Here is an 18,736-nt window from a genome sequence, read left to right as displayed (position 1 = left end):
TGATACTGGAACACTCCTCTGTACATTTTTTTTTAATATAATTTATAAATCATCTAGTGTTGAAACGGAGTTTCAATGCATAAAAATGCTGAAGTTCAGCTATGTATACGTGGCTCGAAAGTAGAAAACGCGAGCAGTGTGATCTGCCTGCTGCTGTTTTTTTTTAACTTTTAATTTCTGTCACGACAGCCTCCCTTCTAGTCCGTCCTCAGTCACCGTGATGTCTGCTTCAATCCGTGCTGTAAAAGCTTCTCCTGGGAAGGTGGCAAAGCCTCTTGGGCAGCCCAGGTCGGGTGCGTAGCTCCAGCAGGACCGTCTCGGTAACGCACATTTCTCTTCAGATGGAGCACAGAGTCCGGCACAAAGCGGACAGACTTTGCTGGAGCGTATATAGCGTGCGTATAACTCCTGGTTTTAAACATCTTCAGGCCTCAGAAACGCTGGAGAAATACGAGATGCTGTAATGCTTTTTCCTTGCGTGTGGGGCACGGCTCTCCCATGCAGCTGTTGGGAACAGGTGTGTGATAAACACCCCTTCCCTCTTCAGCCGAGCGGGGTGGTGATGGATGCCGCCTGATTTAAACATACGTGGTTTTCCTCTCCTGCGAGAAGAAGGACTTCAAAAATAGCACACGTGTCTAGGAAGAACCGAGTGCCTTGTCCTGTCTCCCTCCTTCCCTCCCCCCCCAGCTACCCACTCAAATTACCGGCGAGCGTTGGAAACTTCGGGGCGGTGGGCTGGAGGTGCAGCTGGCCCGCATGTGTTGCACCAGCTGTAATGCAAATGATACGTTCTGAAAGAGGCTTTTCTCACTTTTGTAAGTCTTGGATATTGTTGGGCGATGGGGACGTGCGACGATTTGTCTCGAAATGTGTGTGTGCTGCTACGTCCCGCCGAGCATACTGCTCCCTTTGTTCCTCCTGGGCAGGAGACGGTAGCAAAACCCCATCGCCCGTCTGCGGCGTGTCTGGGTGCAGCTGGGACCGGCCTCTTGGCTTTCTCCTCTGGCCAGAGCCCTGGCTTGGTAAATCCTCAGCTTTTTTCAGACCATTTGGACCATTCGTGGCACACTGAGGTTCTCACCTCTTATTTCTTGAAGCTGGAGCAGGGAGGTGCCCGGCCGAGCTGCACGCCGATGGCCCAGGGATCCTGGTCAGCCCTTCTGCTCCTTACCCAGAGCAGTGAAAGTCCGGGCGCTGGGGCTGAGTTGTGCAAAAACAAAAGCTGATGCTGATTTAATCCCATTACATTACGTTGATCTCTCAACCACTGGACTCTTAGTAGGATTCCAGCTTTAATCCTGTAAGGATCAATCTGGCCCGTTGCTTTGCTGTCCTGATCCTAAATCCCCCTTTAATCTTGTTAATTACACCAGGCCTTCTTTGGTTTCATTTTTTTTCCCCATGTGGGCCAGCGAAACCGCATTTTACTCCACGTTTTCCACCTCTGACCTGGTGTTTTCACCCTTTGCCAGCCCCGTTGAGGAGCTGATGGCTGATTTCACCATCGCAGCCGTGCCACATCAGCACGATGGGGGCTGCTGCTCGCTGCTTCGGGCTCCCACGAAGCGAGGTGCTCACCGTGTTGCGCCGAATCCTTCCAGCTTCCCATCAGGATTTATTTATTTTTATTTTTTTTTTGGCCCCATCTGGTTTTGATCTTGTGCCGTCTGAAGGAGAGGGGCAGCTGTGGAATACAAGAGCCACTTTAGCCTCTAAAAAAATGGAAGGGGAAAGGTTTCCCTGAGCAGAGTACCGTTAACTGGCACCGAGGCCTTTGGGGAGAAGGAAATTTCGGGAATATAGAGCAATCCTGGGGGGCTGAGGCAAAGGCTCTGGGGGGTGGCTGTCTTGGGACAAGGCAGTCTGGCGGCCTCCAGATCTATTCCGAGGGTCAAGGAGGACTTCAGCAGCTTAAATCGGCCCTTTTTATCTGCACGGGGGTTCAGTGGCTCCAGGAGCAGGATGATGTCCCTTACGACCCAAGGCTCTTTATCTTCCCTCCGAACCCGGCGCTGCCTTTTCTGCGTTAACACGTGGCCAATTCCTCGCTGTGACAATCTGCTCCTGGCACCCGCGCTCAGGGAAGCTGCCTGCCCCGAACGTGTTCATCGCCGGCATTTCCTAGGCTGCAAAGACGAAAACCGACCCCAAATCGCACCTCCGTTTGTCCTAACTCAATGGAGAGCCGACAGCTCATCGCCGGGACGTGCCCGCGCTGGGATGGTGACCACCCTGCCAGCTTTCCTCCCTTTCTCTCGCAGCCCTGCTCCGCCTCGCGCAGCAAAATCTGCTTTTTCCACCCTTTTCAGCCAGCTCCCGGCTTCCTCCCCTCTCGCCCAAGCACCGCGGGGGATGATGAGCTCTCTCCCCTGGTGCTTGGTTTTTGGCAAACCCTCAGAGCCGTGCCGAGAGGTGGCCGTCGTCTTTAGGCAGAGGCGGGCGTTTGCCCAGCAGCCGGAGGGTTAAGGGAATCGCAGGAGGGTGACACGGTGCCTGTGTGCCATATTTCTGCGTGTTGCCAGTAGCGAGAAGGGGGGAAACTTTGATTTCTAATCCGCTTTGGAGGAGGCTCCGTATCAGGGCTGCACAGAAACATCCAGTCAAGCAGCTCCTTTATCATAAAGGGGATTTTAATTAAAACTGTTCTCGCATCATGAGCGGAATGAGCGTCAGTGCCAGCCAGCCCTGTACTGGGCATTTATCTCCTTCAAACCACATTACCAGTAATTGCCGCATTAAATCAAAGTCGAGGGAGATTACAGGGCTGAATTGGGCGGGCGGCTGGTGCCGGGGCAGGGAGCTCCGTGCTGCCGAGGCGCTGATACGGGAACCCCCTCGCCCCCGGCCGCGGGTGAGGGTAGGAGGGCTGTAGGATGCCCAGCAGCCCTTCTCCTCGCCACGATCTCGGAGGAGCTGGGCGCTTGGGAGCCTCTGAAGCTGCCGCCGTTTCCCTGTTAACTTCCTTCTAAACCAAACAAAGCGAAACAATCACAAAACAAACCCGCTGGCTTTGCCGGCCCAGCCCCGGCCCCTGTTCGGCTCCACCACGGCCGTTCCCTTTTGTTCGCCCTCTGCCTCCTGTTCCAGCCCTGACGCTCCAGAATAAATCCTCCTCGCGTGGCCCTTTCTCCCTCCCCTTGTCACGGCTCCACCGGGGAGCTTGTAACCGGGTCCCCTTCTGCCTCGAAACGGGAGAGCCTCTCCCCCCAGCGAGGACTTGTATCTTCCTTGACCCGTGGCTCCTTTGCCAGCTACGGCTCATTAGTCGGTTTAATTATTTTCCGAGGTTTCTCGGCATCCTGTTGTCTCCAGCTCTGGAGCAGATGTTTGCCGCCGCCTCGTCCCTGCGCTGTGACCTTGTCGCGCGGCTCCAAGCCCCATCCTAGCGGCACGGCGGCGCTCTCGCCTCCGCTCTCCAAGACCTCTGGAAAGGCCCTGCCCTGCCCTGCCCGTGCCAGCTTTTGGGCACATACGGGCTGGCCGAGGTAATAGGATCTCGGTGGGCATTGCCTGAACTACCACGGTGCGACAGCTGGATTTGTAGGGGCTGTTACCGGACCTGCCCTGTGCTTGTAGGGAAGGTAGGTCGGGAACAGAGCATGCAGATAGCATGTTTTTTTAAAAAAATTATTTTATTTTTTCATTTAACCATCATTTTCTTTGCATCTTACGGTGGCCACGCTTCCATCCGTTCTGAAATTCCCTTCCTTTAGGGTTTGTGTGTCCACCACGCTCCTCTTCTGTGGAAAAGGGTCTCGTTCACAGGGCTGCACTGAGGACCAGGTAACGTATACAAAAAAGGATGCTGCAGCTCAGCCTGCCTGCTGAAGCTGCACTAGATTTTGAAGATTCACGTACGTTTCTCCGAAGCTATCTGGCTCTGAGCAGTTGCAGGAGGTGCGCCTGCTGTGCCCCTTAAGAGCCTGAAGTTGCAGCTTTCGCTTCATTACAGCGTGAGCTGGAGATGCAGCTTAAGTGTTGCCCTAGTTTGACGCTGGCCTGCGCACAAATCTCGAGCTCAAGATAAGTGCTTCTCTTAAATTCGAGCTGAGAGACCCGCAGGGCTGCAGGCTGAGCGCTGCCGATACCCAGGCTGATAACACGGTGGGGCCGTGGGGTTAATTTCTGCGAGCCACGAGCGGCCCCGCTGCGGCGTCACTGGGGAGGCGTGTGGAGAGCACGGGCCGGGTCTTTGGCGAAGATTTCTTGAGAGTGACAGAAAACAGAGGTGAGGGTTTTCCCATGAGCCAGGAGACCATCCCCTGTGCTGTCCGGCTTTTTGGGGAGTGGCAAAAAAACGATGGCAAATCCGGGTGAGTGAACGTGTGAGAATGGTCGTACAGGTCACGGGGAGCCGCTGAGGAGGTTGTGTCTACGTGGTGCAGCCAGGGAAGGCCCTCGGTGGTAGTTGTGTGGGGACTTCAGGTGCTTTGGCTTGTTTTTGAGGTTCCTAGAAGGCAGAGCCAGCCCACAGGGAAGTGTTTTGGGCTGAGGGGCATCAGGCTGCCTTCCGTCCTCTCGCTTCTTGGGGGAGGAGCGTGTGGAGCCACCACCTTATGCACCAAAAGAAGACCGCTGAGCCCATGTCTTGGGGCATTTAGAGAAAAAAAGCTATCCAGAATTTTGGGTTGTGATGGTTCCTGCTTTCTCCGGAGTAAGTAGGTTTCCCAAACAAACAAGCAAAATCTAGGCCTCGCTGCCTTCTGCTCTTTTTGTCTTGGAGGCAGAAGGTGATGTGAAGACTGCTCCTTGCCCGTGTGCTGCCGTGGCCTCAGCGTGCCTCTTCTCCTCGCCGCAGCTCTCTGCTTCTCGAGTGAAACCACCAGAGCGGGGACACAACATCCCCAGCAGTAACTAGCACCTCTGCCCGAGAAGAGCAGTCCCGGGGGTGACTCCCTGCATTAAGGCACGGCTTGCTGCTGTCACCATTCATTTAGCAAGTCTGACTTTCCTCTTTCAGGGTAAACTGCGTCGTTCTTGCCAAACCTCGGCTTTGCGTGCTATTTCTGGATCCTTTCTGTGCACTCAGCAAATGCACCGAACTCTTTAACTGCAGCACTTCTGGTATTTTGCTCTCCAATCTCTTCTAAGCTGGCTGCAAGTTTGAAGAGGTTGTTTTTTTTTTTTTTTTTTTTTTCCCACCTTTTTTTAATGGGAATGGAGAAAAAGCAGGATTCGTCAGGGGCTGAGCCGTCGAGCAAGACTTTAAATAGGGGCTGTCAGAAATTAATGGACAGCTGTAATTCCTCTCTCCTGAAATTGTCTTTGCAGATCATGCTGAAGGTGTCATATTCTATATGCTGCCATGCTGGAACCGTTTCCAAACGATTTTCGGAGATTTACTCGGGACCTGCTGTTTCAGCAGCTGAAGGACCTGCCCGCGCGGCACTCTCCGATTCCTCAGCCTCCCCCCTCCCCAGTATCTCACGGAGACCGTGCTGCCTGTTTTTCTTATTTCTCTTTCTACTTCCACTCAATTAAGAGCCGAGCTTAAGTAATATTTTTGACATGTTTTGTCTTCTGCTTGCGTGGTTGCGGCGTGTGGGCAGCTGCTCTTCTATTCTGGTTGAACCAATTTGGGTAGGGAATGCCTTTGCTCCTCCAGAAAAAGAACAAAGCGCTGCCTGGGAAAACCTTTCCCCCAAATCCTGGCTGGGTGCACACAGCAGGGAAGCCGTGCTGATCTACGGACGCTCGGTGTTTTTGACACCAGCACCTCCTTCTATTTTCGTTTCTCACGTGGGAGCCGCTCGATAAGCCGGGAGGCGGCGGGGGGAGGACCGCCCGTCCCCAAACCCCTCTCCGTCCCCAAACCCCTCTCCGTCCCCGAAGCCCTCTCCGTTAGGGCGCTACGAGCACTGAAACGCTCAGCGATAACCCATCGTGTGCTGCCTTCGCCCCAGGCACAGGCGAGGTGGGACGTGTTGGCTCCAGCCCGCCGAGGAAGGGGGAGGTTGAGCCCGGATGCCCCCGGCTACTGGGAAGGGGGCAGCGCCTGAGGAGCCTCCAGCGTAGCCCAGCCCCAGTTTGTGATTCACTCAATTAAAAATACTCGGCGAGAGCAGCTCCGCTATTACCATCTGGTGACTTTTAGTAATATTTATTCTTAGGAAGGTAGTTCTTTAATTAAGGAATTAACCTTAATTTCTCTAGGCTTAGCATAGAGCTGGAGAAACGCTCCGGCTTAAGCTTTGCTTTTGTAGAAGAGCGAGGTCTTTCTCTGCTGGATCTCTCTCTTACCGTACAGGTCAACGTTGTCCCTTGAAGGATGATCGAACTGAGCTGCTGCTGCCTGCTAAGGGAAAATCCAAGTGGGAGGATGGATTTTTTTTGACAAATCCACGCTCCAAATGGGCAGAGCTGTTCTCTGGAGCTAGCCGGTAGATTTAACATGCCTCTACAACGATGAAAACCTCTTTGCTTTGTCCTTTCTCTGTTTCCCCTTTTTTCCCTTGCCCCGAGGAATACAGAAAGGCAGTGTAGCTGTCCTGTAATGTCTGAACCAGCAGGAGAAAGCCCCTTCCCTTCTTTGATGTTGAAATCCTGCATCTGGAAGCCTTTTGTTTCTCATGTAACAGGCAAAAAGCGCTTTGACGGACATCTAGCATTACCAAGATCAGTGCACACACAAGTGGTCCCTACAGAAAGCTGTGCTATGAGCACCTTCTTTGCCAAATGGCTTAGCCCAAAAGCGCACTTATTTTCTTCCTGAAGCAATGCCAAGCACTTAGAGTTCTCCTTGAAAAGAGGCCCGGGCCCAACGCAGGGGTATTTTATTTTATTTTTTTTTCTGGAAAATATGTGTATATTTTCTTTTTTTTTTCCCCTTTATGCTGCGCCTCTGGTAATAACTGAGGTGATGGAGTCTGTCTGGTTTTAGAAGCCCCTTTAGGGCTTGTCGCGTGTCATGCTCAGGTGTGCTGGTGTTTTCTCAAGATAGCATAATTACAAACTGTTCTGTGAGGTGCGTAAAGCAGCGGGCTGGGGGAGGAATGAAAGTCGAAGTTGCCTTCTGTATGCTGCTGGTATATCCAGACTGCTGTCAGCTTTGCTTTGCAATTTAATCACTAATTATATTTTTGTGAGTTATTGTTCTGCTCAAGCTGCTTTCCTTGGGAGCTGGCTCCGTTAGCTAGCGTGATGCATGAAATGTAAGTTTTGGGAGCACAGTCTTCTGGCGGAGGATTTTTTTTCAAACTTCACCTGGGCATTCATCACTGCCTTACATTTTCTCCTTTGTAATAATTTCAGAGGCAGACTTTGGGCAATCTGAATTCTGCCTGAATAGACTCCGGGTCCCCGTTTGGCAGCTGAGGTTGCGTGGGCAGGATCTGTGCTCGGCTGGGGTCTCACCAACTTCAGGAAGGTTCTGCCCACACAGATCTAACTTCAGGATCAAGAGGCTCTCTGCAGCTTCACCAAGAGCTTTGTCTGTCTTGACAACCGTGACTGCGTAGATTGGGTTTGCAGAAATCCTCCTTCCTAACCGAGGATGATCCAAGCGTTTTCACGACTCCTGTTTTAGTTTGTAGGTTTCTGGAGTTTGCTCACGCTGCTGTTCCACTGGCAGGCTGCAAGAAAGCTCTCCAGAACAAACAAGCCAGTAGTCCAGCAGGCAGAGGTCTCACAATTTGCTGCTTTAGCAGACCCACGCGGTATCCTGGCTCTGCCTCCTTTTTCCATGTCCTTCCCTACAGCAGAGTTTGTTTAGGCTTTGAAAAGAAGTGGTGCTTAAGGAATAATTTTCAATCCTGACCGGTCCTTTCGTGCTGTGTGTGTTTAATTGTGTTTTAGAACTGTGTGAGTTTTCCAGTCTAGACAAACCATTAATATTTAATAGCTGAGCGTAGCTGATGAAGGGAAGAGCCGAGGACAGTAACAGGATGCAGGTATCTTATGTCCACAGCTCAGGGCGTGCACCTTGCCTGGCTGTTCAGCTCCTTTACATCAGTTTCAGGACCACAAAGCTTCGGTTGGGAGTGGCAGAGGCAAACCAACTCCATCACGTGTAAGTAAATGTTTCTTACTGTCCATCAGACCTTGGCTTGGATCTGCCCAGTACTTTCTTGGCCTCGTAAGACACCCGAGTCTCCTGAGCTCTCTGACCTGCGTGCAGATGCTGTGCCTTGAGGAAAGATGCTGCGCCGGCTGCAGGAGCAGAATTTGTGCTCTCCTCACCTCGTCTCCCGTGTAATGGTAGAAATGAGGATGCCTGAACGATTCAGAAGATGATTTACAGAGGTAGGCAGCAGCAAGTTGCTTCCAGCCAGCGAGGAATGGCTGCTGAACGTGGCCACAAAGGCCCACGGAGCACAGTGGTGGGAAAGTGCTTTTCCCATCTTTTTTCTTTTAAGTGTCTGCAGCCTGAGGTTATAGGGAAAGTGGGTTTTTATGAGTTTTAAAAACGAGGCACAGATATTAACGTCGGTATTGTGAGGGAAGCCGAAAGTTGAACGTAACACTTGCTCAGGCGCCTTGCCTTGTGAATGGAGAATGTGTAGCAGAAGGTGATTGAAAAGGGAAATCTCCAGTGCTTGGAGGGGAAAGGAAATGAACAGGAACTACTTCAGAGCTTCCATTTTATTAAATAAGGTCTTTGGCATTTTTCTCTTTCATATTCTCTTGAAATCTTGAATTGTGTCCATGAAAGCTGGAGGAGGTGGTGACTGAGGTCCCATTGTCTGCCTGCGATCCTTCCTTGGCAGAAGCAGTGTGTGTGACGGGGCTGTCTTCCCCGCTACCAAGTAACCTGATATTCGCCTCTTTCTTTCTTTAGCCGTGGGCTTCTTAGCTCTTCTGACAGAGGGATCTTAATTTCCTTGGATTCGAAGTGTATTTTTGGTAATTTCATTTGTGCTAATGTGGTTTAGGAACATTAATCCTAATGAATGTGAGGGATCAGTAGCACTAACTAATCAGACCAGGTTCAGGGAAGCAGTGGTTCCTATGGCTTTACCAGCACATTCAAATTCCTGCCTGTGATGCCCTCATTACGCTAATCCAGCACACCCAGCACACTCCTCTTTGCTTCTGCTGCCACCCCTCATCTCCCAGACCTGCTGGTTGCGTTCCTGCTTGCTGCATCTCCATCCTGATCTCCAGCATTAGCATGCTTAGTGTGTTTCACTGGCAAAAAGAAAAAAAAAAAAAAAAGGCTTGGTGCTGAGAGCTGCTCACTCTCCTGAATAGCTGATCCGTCACCAGCTCTTTGTTCTAGCTGTTGGTTATATTAAAAACTGGAAGAAAAAAAAAAAAAAGTGCAGCTTTTTGAAATAAAGTTATACCTCTTCACAGCAACCAAATAAGAAATACAGACTGGAAAATGAAGCCCTGCACAGGAGCGATGGCTTTCCAAAATAATTCTCACCTGGAGTGAGCAAAAGGCACCTTTGTGCTCAAGATGCGGGACTTGCTTTGGTGCAAAACACGAATCTCGTGCAGCTTCCAAGATGTAATCTGGGTACCGTGCGCTGTTTGTCTAACACCGGTACGAGCTGGCTGAGCTGCTTGATCTATTTAGCTGCTATGGAAATCAGTACATACCCAGCCAGAAAATGCATCCTTGCTTGCTGGCGTGTTTCCTACATTTACATCAGTCTTTAAAAAGCAGAGACATATTGTGAGCTGCTCATCAGATCCCTGATGACCCAGTTTAGCAGATGTAGTGATTGGCTAATTGTTAAAGATGCCATTTTTGGTGGGTGAGAGGAAGAGCATCAGCCAGGCTTCTAGAGATGAAGAGTTAGAATCAGCGGAGGTAAGAGCTCTTTAGTGGGAGTAACTAGATAAGGCTTGGATTAATTTGTCTGGAGAACAGGGAATTATGCTAAAGATTTTATAAATTCAGTTTATAAAATGAAGCTGTTGGTGTAATTTCCTTAGTAAAGATCAGTGTGGTGTAACAACTGTGCAGCATGGAGATATCTCAGGCTCCATGCTACATGGCTGTAGCCCCACAGCACTACGTTTTTTATCAATTTAAAAAAAAAAAAATGTCCTTGGGAAATGTCTGCAGCTACCAGGGATGCACTTCAAGCGTGGGGAGGCTACAGCTAGCTTCTGCTCGTGGAGCTGTACTTGTAATTGGGACTTAGAATGCTTGCTCTAAGCAGGCAAAGCAAAGCCCAGGGCTGTGGTCTTGCGTTTTCCAAAAGTGCTCCTCAGTCTGCAGACATCAAAGAGAGCCGTGCATGTGAAGTAAAATCCTGGGTTTGGAGAACGTTGGGAAAAAAAAACTTGTGTAATCGCCGTGCCTCGTACGCAGAAAGAGGAGAATTAGGTAAATGCTGCGAGAGTGGCATGTAAAACAGTGTCTCCAGGCAAAGTGATGGGTTGGTAGGAGATGGAAAATAATAAAATTCAATCTTATAGAAGGAATAATAAAATCCAGCAGTAACTAGATGGGCGATAGCGTTAGTTGAGGGAGCTGTGTGCTGTGTGATCGGTAAATATGCAAACGCACTGCTTTTTTTTTTTTTTTTTTTTTTTTTAGGCTCCTGGCGTTAGAAATAGCAAGTAGAGGAACCAGAGCTAGTGGTGCAGAACATGAAACTGGGTATTATAGGGATAATATCAATCTGCGAGAAGAGTAATCTTGACTTTAACATGTATTCAAGATTATGTGTGGTTCAGATAGGGTAGATGTGAAAGGAGATAGGCTGTATTGTATGCAGTAGACTGTAAAGAAGAAGAAAAAAAAAAGAGCAATACCGATAACGCAGGATCTATTTCTGGTCAAATTTGCTGTGGGGAGGAATGGTAAAAGGGGTCCCAGAGGGAGCTCCGTGAGTCTGCTGTAATCTCTCATAGGATTGGATTCAGATACAAACCTGAGTCTCTGAAATGATATTATTCCCAGCACCATTACGGAGATAAATATTAGTATGAGAAACTTTAATTTCTCAGATACAGCTTGGAGACCAAATGCTGCTCATAATAATAGGGTCAAAAGACTTCTTCACTGTAGCATCGTCTGTTGTTGAGACGGGGCACGTATCGCAGCCGATAACGACTAGTGCAGGAAAAGGAGCTGCTCAGAAGCCTCCATGCCCTCAGCTTTGTGCTGGGTGGTGATGGTGATACAACCTTTGATACAAGAAGCAATGTATTTAGCGAAGGCGGTGAACTGGATTGAAAACTCGGATGCTGGGGTGTGCGTGGTGGTTTTTTTCTTTTCTTTCCTTTTTTTTTTTTTTTTTTTTGATTGACAGAGGTGCTTTGGGTGCAGATTCCTGATGATAGAAGTGAAAGGGAAAAAGCTTGGAAGGAAAAACATCGTCCTAAGTAGAGGCATAATCACCTCATAAAGGATGGTAGGTGCAAAAAGAGAATCTCCAAGGGGTAGAATAAGGCATCAGCAGAGATTGCTGTGCCTTTAAGGTCAGGAAATGTGGGGATAAAAGGGGGAACTGGCAAAAATCAGGCTGAGTTAAACCTTGCAAATGTTACTAAGAAAATGGGTGACAGCTTCTCAGAATCCTACTGCAGAGAGGGAAGGATGTGGGGCCACGGAGTGCTGGGGATAGGATAGTTGATGAGGATGCTCTTGTTGTGGTGGCAGAATTGAACAAATCCTTGTTGTAAGTGGAGTTGATCATGGGGGTGAAGGCAGGATGGTAACAGGCATGAAATCACTGTGGAAGCAACCAAGTTAGACGTTTCAAAGACCACAGCGTGTGCAGGCTGGGCTGGGAAGCAGGTTGCCTGGGGAATGATGTTTCTGTTTCTGAAAGCAGGAGAACTGCCTCATGAAACTGCAGATCTAATGCAAGTTCTGATAAATCTATCAGATCAGGAGTGGTATCGTTTGCTCGGAGAAGAGGCAGCATCGTACCCCTCGCAGTGATAGGGCATGACCTGAGTAAGTGTAGACCTGTTGGGCCAGCCTCCGTTGGGTGCAAAATCGGAGATGAAAACAGCAATTAAAGGCTCGGATGCAAATGAAAAATGGGATAAAACGCAACGCAAATTCATCAGAATAGCATTGTGTCAGGTCAGCCGATCTGTCTTCAACAATTTTATCTTTTCCTTTACTCGCCAACATGCATTTTTCTTAACAGGTTGGCACATCTTGCTGTAGCACAGGTCCTACAGCATCTGATGTGATGCTGCAGAGGAAGGTGCAAATGAGGCTGGAGAAGATGCAGTTTAGTGCTGGAACTGGGAAACGGATTGGGAGCAACCATCTTGTTCTGGCTGCTATATGTGTATTTAAATTCTATTTTTCATTTTATTTAGAAAAGAGGAACACAGGCTAGATCAGGTGGAAGAAAGGGATTTTGGAGACTGGGGACTAGGAAGCTGGATGTGAGAAAAGACTGGAACAGCTGCTTGTTTAAATGGGTAGAGGGGGCATACATCAGGGAGGTTAATTGTTAGGGAACGAGAAGAAACCTTTAAGCCAGAGGACAGCACTGGCACAAGAACAAAGAACAAGCAGAAATTGCTCAGGAATAAGGTGAAGCTGGAGACGTGCAGAGCTCCCAGCTGCTGGCGGGCGCCGTTCTAGAGCAGGCTCTGGGCCAGGGGAGCGTAGCTGCAGGACCCGGTACTAAGGTAAAAGTTCTGAAAAGATCAGATTGCGTTGTACGACAGCAGTTGAAGAGACTTTCCGACACAAGGAATCAGATCGAGACTTCATATTGCTGTAATTTTAAACTTTCTTGTACGTGTGAGCATTTGCAGGAACACGGCTATGGTTTTATAGCAGTTACCCAACTTGTGTTACTGGAAATGCGTGTGCAGAGCAGGTTATATGGTAATGTAGTCGGGCATTTATCTCCAAATACAATTACGGAGCGCAGCCTTCATGTATTGGACTAATATTCCTTGCAAGTCAACGTGCAGTCGTAGACCAGCCACTACGGACAGCCCCTGTAGCAGTGAATTTTCACCGTAGACAACTCAGGCGTTGATTACTGGTCAATAAAGTACGTCGAGTCCTGCTGTGTCCATCTTGGCACACACAACTTTACAAGTAGTTTGTGTAATTAAACTTTCCGTGGGGCACGGGAGGTGTGATGCTTCCTTACTGAAGCATCACCCGGGTATCCCAAGGCAAAGTTTAAGGCAAAGTACTTCAATCTGCATCAACAACTTGAAAACATCACGGCTCTATCCGGATCTATCCGCTATAGCTAAAGCAAGGGAGAGGTTGGGTGATCCTCCCCGCTCCCCCTCCTTGTTTTGTTTTGCCCGTTTGACAGTTATTTATAGATAGTACGATATCTGCACGAGGATTTGGAAATGCTTTATTCCCCGGAGGCCTGGTGGAAAACAACAAAAAATCGGATTGTGAAATAAATGTAAGGTTTTTAACTTAGTTAGGGATTTGGTTTTAAAACCTGGGGCGGTAATATGAAGTAGCAAAAAAAACAAGCAGTGGAAAAGACTTCAGGTTTTTATAAATTAATGCCTTTTCATAAACAGATGTTATTGGAGATACTAAATTGCCCGAGTGCATAATAACGAGCTATGCAGAAGAATGAAGGGCAGACACCTATTGAACGTGCAGTTGCAGAAAGGGGAAAAATAAATAAATAAGCATTGTTGTCTGTTCGGAGGAAACCAGATACAATCTGTGCCCTACGGCGGGGCTTGCGGGGAGGGCGAGGAGGGGAAGCCACGCAATCTTCTGGAGGTGAGGAAGAGGCACGGTGCGAGCTCCAGAAAGCCAGGCTGAGTCTGGGGTGAAGTCAACTGGACGAAGGCAGAAGAAGATGGAAGTTTATTTTGGGAATCATCCTTTTTTTTTTTTTTTTTTTCTGTGGCAAAGAGGTTTAGAGGCATAGCTGCTTTCCCATTTATGGGCAATTAGCTTCTCTGTTGTCTGCACAAATCTTCACGCAGAAACAATGGCTATAGAAACGTTTTTTGCTGCTCGCGTTTAAGGAGCAGAAAATGGCATGCTTTATACTCCCCAAATTGGCCGGGCTCCTTTTGTAAGGCAGGAGTGGCCCTAGGAAAGATGATGAGAGTGGGTGGCAGCTGCTCACCCGGCTCCTTGCTGTCCTTTTCCGAGGCAGCTCGGCCAGAAGGGGCGGTCGGAGCAGGGGAGAAGCCAAGAGCTGACCTGCCCTGTGGATAGGTCAGAGGCTGCGGGTTCCCCTTCCCTGAATCGTGGATTACCAAGGAAAGGGTGCCAGAGACACGATCCACGCATTTAACCTTTGGGGGAGAATGAAAAAGTTAACTCGAGTCTTTTTGAAGGGACCTAATCTGCGTGCCAAATGCAAAGCTGATAGTTGTCGGTTCTTTTTTTTTTTTTTTTTTATTAGTATTGTGGTGTCTGAAGGAAAATGGAGGTGCCGCAGGAAAACATGAGGGGGCAAAGAAGAGGAAAAGGGAAAACAGCTTTCTTGTGGTGATGCTGGTCCATCATACAGGAATGGCTCCAGCCGCCCGCCCCAGAGTGGGTTAGCAGTGCCCAGCCACGCTACGCGGAAATTAAAGATCAGAAATGTTCAAAGAAGAGGACACAAAGCAATGAGCCCCCTCCCAAGATGCATTTGAAGCAGTCGGGGGGATTTGGGTAGCCTGCCTTGGTTTGGATCACTGTAGCAATCCCACTTTTGAAGCCCCAGAGCGAGGCTGTGGCAGGCCTCTCCCTGTGGAGGCCGGCATTTTGTGTGCCTGGGGGTCTGTGAGCCCACGCGCCTTGCCGCGGGCGGTCGCCCCCCAGTCGTGTTTTGTCTTCTAAGAATCACCCGTGGGCTCTCGGCTTTCGGGAACACGTCTGGCATGCGGGGCCGGGCCGGGTGAACCCTCCGCCCCGTGTCAGAGCAGCCCGGCATCTGTCCCCGTCGGTTATCCCTCCCTGGGAACGCGCCTGGGACAGAGGAGAAAGCGCCGGGGAGGGGGCCGCTTCCCAAAAGAGGGAGAACAACTGGCTCTGCCCCCCTCACCCTACAGACCCCGGCCTTGGGGGCAGCATTAATCCCCCCCCCGGGTGCTGTGGGACAGCTGAGAGCGGGTGACCTGGGGGTCCCCGGGCCCGGCTCCCCCCCGGCAGCAGGGAGGGCGAGGCGTCAGCCGATACGGCCGCATACCCCGTCCCGAAAGAGATCCCTTCGGCTCGAGGCATCAACGTGGCTGCTCGCCTCACCCCCCCACCCCCCTCCCCTCTCCACAGCACCAAAGGGTTTTTTGCGACGCTAATCCCAGCACCTGTCCCTGCCTAGGACGGCAAGAAGGGTACGGGGGTGGGGGAGGAGCGGTCCCATATGTTTTTCGCTGTCCTGGATTGGGAGCGTTCCCTCTGACGCACCTAGAGCCCGGAACATATGCTCCCTTCAGATCCGAAATGCTGTTTGCTTCCTCCCGTCCCCGGCGGCTGCGGCGAGGATTCTGCCGGCCCCGCTCGGCGCTCGAGGCTCCTAGGGCCGATCTCCGGACGGGATTTCTAATTTTAGGAGCCTCTGCTGCGTATGGTCGAGCGCTGCCTCGCCGGATCCCAGAAGAGAGGGGCTGAGCCGAGCCGAGCCAGGCAGCTCCTTTTTATTTTCAGCTGAGCCAGTGTCAACCTGAGTGGCCCCAGAGGCCTGAGCCAAGCACTGCGCAGGGCTGCCAGAGTCCTTCCCACCAGGCTGAAAGACGGAGGCTCGGGTCTGAAGCCTCCGGTCCTGCGTCCTCTTGGCCTCTACCTGGAGGATCTTTGGCTATGTATGGTGTGTATTGTATGGATTATCAATACCCAGTCGTCCAGGTAAGCGAGAGGAGAGCGGCGACTCGACAGAGGCGTGCTGTTTGCTTGGGGCGGGCTGGAGCCCTGGGTGCTGGTCCCGTAGGACACCGCTGCCACCACGCTCGGCGTGTGCCAGGCCTGGGCTCCCCAGAGGCTCCGCCGAGGGCTTTGAGCCTCCCCGCATGCGAGTGGCCCTGTCTGACGCTTTAACTGCCTTGTTTGAGACCCGTGTGCGTTTGCATTTCTGGCTTTTTATTTTTTAAATTTTTTTTTTAGGGGGGTTGAGTTGACAGCAATGCCGCGCTCTGCAAACTGCTGTGTTGTCGAGTGCCTTGCTGCTTTGCCCAGGGCATGTGACTTGTGTGACTGCGGCTTGTCCCTCAGCGGTGGCGAGCCACCCCGTCACCCGTTTTCCTCCTCCCTCCTCTGAAACCAGCCACAACGCCCCTAAAAGTCTCCCCCGTCACCTTTTTGCTCTTGGAGATCCAGTAGGGCGACGGCAAAGGGTGGGTTTCGGAGCAGGGCTTTGCCTAAGGCAGGGCGCGTTGCAGCCCTGGCTGGGGAGGGGGCTATATTTGGAGCACACGTGAGCTTTCCTGGCCTGTCGTGTGGCCTTGGAGAAGCCAGGGGCTCTGGGTCAGGCTCAAATACTTTCGGAGCCAAGTGAAAGATGATGTTCTCTGCGCAATCCTTGACTATTCAGTGTCAGCATTCCTTGTCCTCAGAGGCACCAAATTCATCCAGAAAACGTGAAAGGCAGACTTAACAGTTGAGGATTATCTACCCTGAGATGCTTCAGATAGCCACTAAAGAGTATTTTGTTAGGTTACCTTGTACCGGGTTTTTGATTACATACATGAATAGACTCCACCACCAGAAGTGTGTCTTTTGGTTGTTAAGATTTGTTCCTGATAAATTGGTTCTTTGCACTTGAACCTTTTTTTTTTTTTCTTTTTTTTTTTTTTTCTCCCTCTGGCCTTGATCCAGCTGGCAGGTTTGCTCCATCTCAACTTGAGCCAGCACAGAAATGCAGGTAATGGGATGTTAAAATCGAAGGCTGGCCTTTCTTTCTGCCCTAGCAGCACAGGGAAATTAGAGGCATGGCGAAAGAAAAAGTCCTGAAACTTGCTTAAAGCCGAGTGTTTGTGGCTTTCTCTTCTCTTCCCATTTCTACCAGCCTTACGAGCATTGAACTAACTCAAGCATTTGAAAGTGGAAGTGTAGACCACTTAATCCAACTGCGGGTGAATTCTTCATTTGTGCTCTCACCAGTGTGATTTCAGTGGCCTTGCCCCATCACCTGCTGCTTGAGAAGCCTTCTCCAGCTTGTTTTCCAGTAGGATATGAATGACAGGAACTAACAAACACCATCGAGTGTGTCTGGGTGAGCACAGAAGAGAATGTAGCGGAGGTGCTGGAGTGCTCAGGTGTGAGCAACAAGCCTCACCTGGCTTGGTGAGGATGATGAGGTCTGCCCTGGCTCTGCGGAGGCAGACGAGGTTAATTTTCCCTGATTTACTTCCTAATGCTGCTTCCACAGCACAGGAAGGAAGTTTCACTGCATTTGTGCCTGTGATGCACAAAAAATCATGGCAACTCCCAAGTCCTGGCATCTAGATCTGTTCTGAATGTGTCGCTTTTTGAACAAATGCAGTCAGTAGGAAGGGATGATCTCATGGCTCTGAGCTGTGTTCCTCAGGCTTCCCGTGCTCGGCTCTGCCTCTGCGTCCCTGTCGCGTTCAGCAGCCTGCTCTGCATTTTGGGGCTTGGGCTCTCCTGGGTGAAGGGTGGCAAGCCATGATGCTAAATTGCATGGTGGTTCCGTGACGGGCACACAGGTGACACTAGGTGGAGGCCCACCAAGCTTATTTTACTTGACCGTCAGACAATTCCCCCAGCCCCCAGGGGGAAAGGTGAGTCGTGCAGATCAGCTAGTTAATTTTATCGGTCTCGTTCATCATCAGGTGTTGCTTTGTTGGCTCCGGTGGAGCCCAAGTCGAGGTGTGCTATCAAGTCTGGTCTTGTTCTCCATGGTATTCTTGAAACTTTTGAATCTCTGTATCGGGTGTTCATGTCAGATGTGTTCAGGGCGATCAGAGCTCCTGCAGACCCATGTTTCTTGTTGCCTGAGTGCATCCATTAGAAACAGGGGGGCTTCTTTGGCTAAGCAGGAGCAAAGGTGGGTGAATTCCAAGCAAAAGGGAGGAGATGCTTCCTCCGTACATGGTGTAAGAGGGAGACCAGCAGGAGATCATACTGATGGGAATTCCCACTCGTCTGTCACGTGAGCAAAGCAGTTGTAGCAGCGGGGTGGTGCAGATGGGTAAGTGCTTACACCTTCCTCTCTTCCCTTAGAGGGCTCCTTGGTGGCGGCCAGTATTCCTAGAGGTTCCTGAGGTGAAGGCCAGAGTGGGTTAGAAAATAACACTGGGTGACCAGTGGTGGGATGAGTGTGGCAGGCCATTTCTCTACCCTAAAGGTCTGCGCTGTGCCCTTTGATTAGGGACAAGAAATCGCCACCATATGCCGTAGAGACGGGGTGAATGCAACAGTTAATCTCCATTAACTTAAGCTGAATTACGCTGAGTGATTTGCAGAGGTCTGGTGAATGAGATGCACGTAGCTCCAGCCTGGTGCTTTGCCATGGCAAAGGTATAAGGAGGTCACCGTGTTTTCTGCTGCTTTGAAACGGAGCTCACACTTGACCCAGAATCGTGCTCCAGAATCGCAGGTTTGTAATAGGGGAAAAAAAAAAATAAACCCAATTCTTTCCCTGCTTGTGCAATACCGCCGGCAGACCTGTGTAGTGTCATAAGGAGCGGGTTGGCGGAGAGGATGCACTAACGGGGGAAAATGTGGGCTCTGCTCTGTTGGGACAGCATGGCTCGCTGGGGCTTTGGTCTTGGGCTTCTCACATGGAAGGAGCAATGAGCTCTGGCTGAATTGGTGGAGATAGGAGGGTCAGATCTAAGTTTGCAGTGAAATTGGGGAGCACTGGGGGCCACCGCAGGCTGCTTGGTGCGATACCTGTGGTGTTTTTTTTAGTGGAAA

At 50.4% G+C, this 18,736-nt stretch overlaps 1 protein-coding gene across 9 annotated transcripts in view; it reads left to right on the top strand.

Annotated features, from left to right (window-relative positions):
* Nucleotides 1-18,736, top strand: part of RBFOX2 (RNA binding fox-1 homolog 2) — a 158,247-nt gene that overhangs the window by 57,838 nt on the left and 81,673 nt on the right. The window contains exon 1 of one of the 9 annotated variants that reach the window (XM_082753292.1): nt 15,209-15,706. The exons of the other annotated variants lie outside the window; for them this stretch is intronic. Within the exon in view, the coding sequence (XP_082609418.1) occupies nt 15,662-15,706 (45 nt within the window). The 5' untranslated portion in view covers nt 15,209-15,661. Of the gene's footprint in view, nt 1-15,208; nt 15,707-18,736 lie in introns of those variants that run through there. 9 annotated transcript variants of the gene reach the window in all.

Source organism: Aythya marila, assembly GCF_965140915.1.
Source record: "Aythya marila genome assembly, chromosome: 1".
NCBI lineage: Eukaryota > Metazoa > Chordata > Aves > Anseriformes > Anatidae > Aythya > Aythya marila.
Note: the sequence above shows the minus strand (reverse complement) of the source record. Positions and strands in the feature narration are given on the sequence as shown.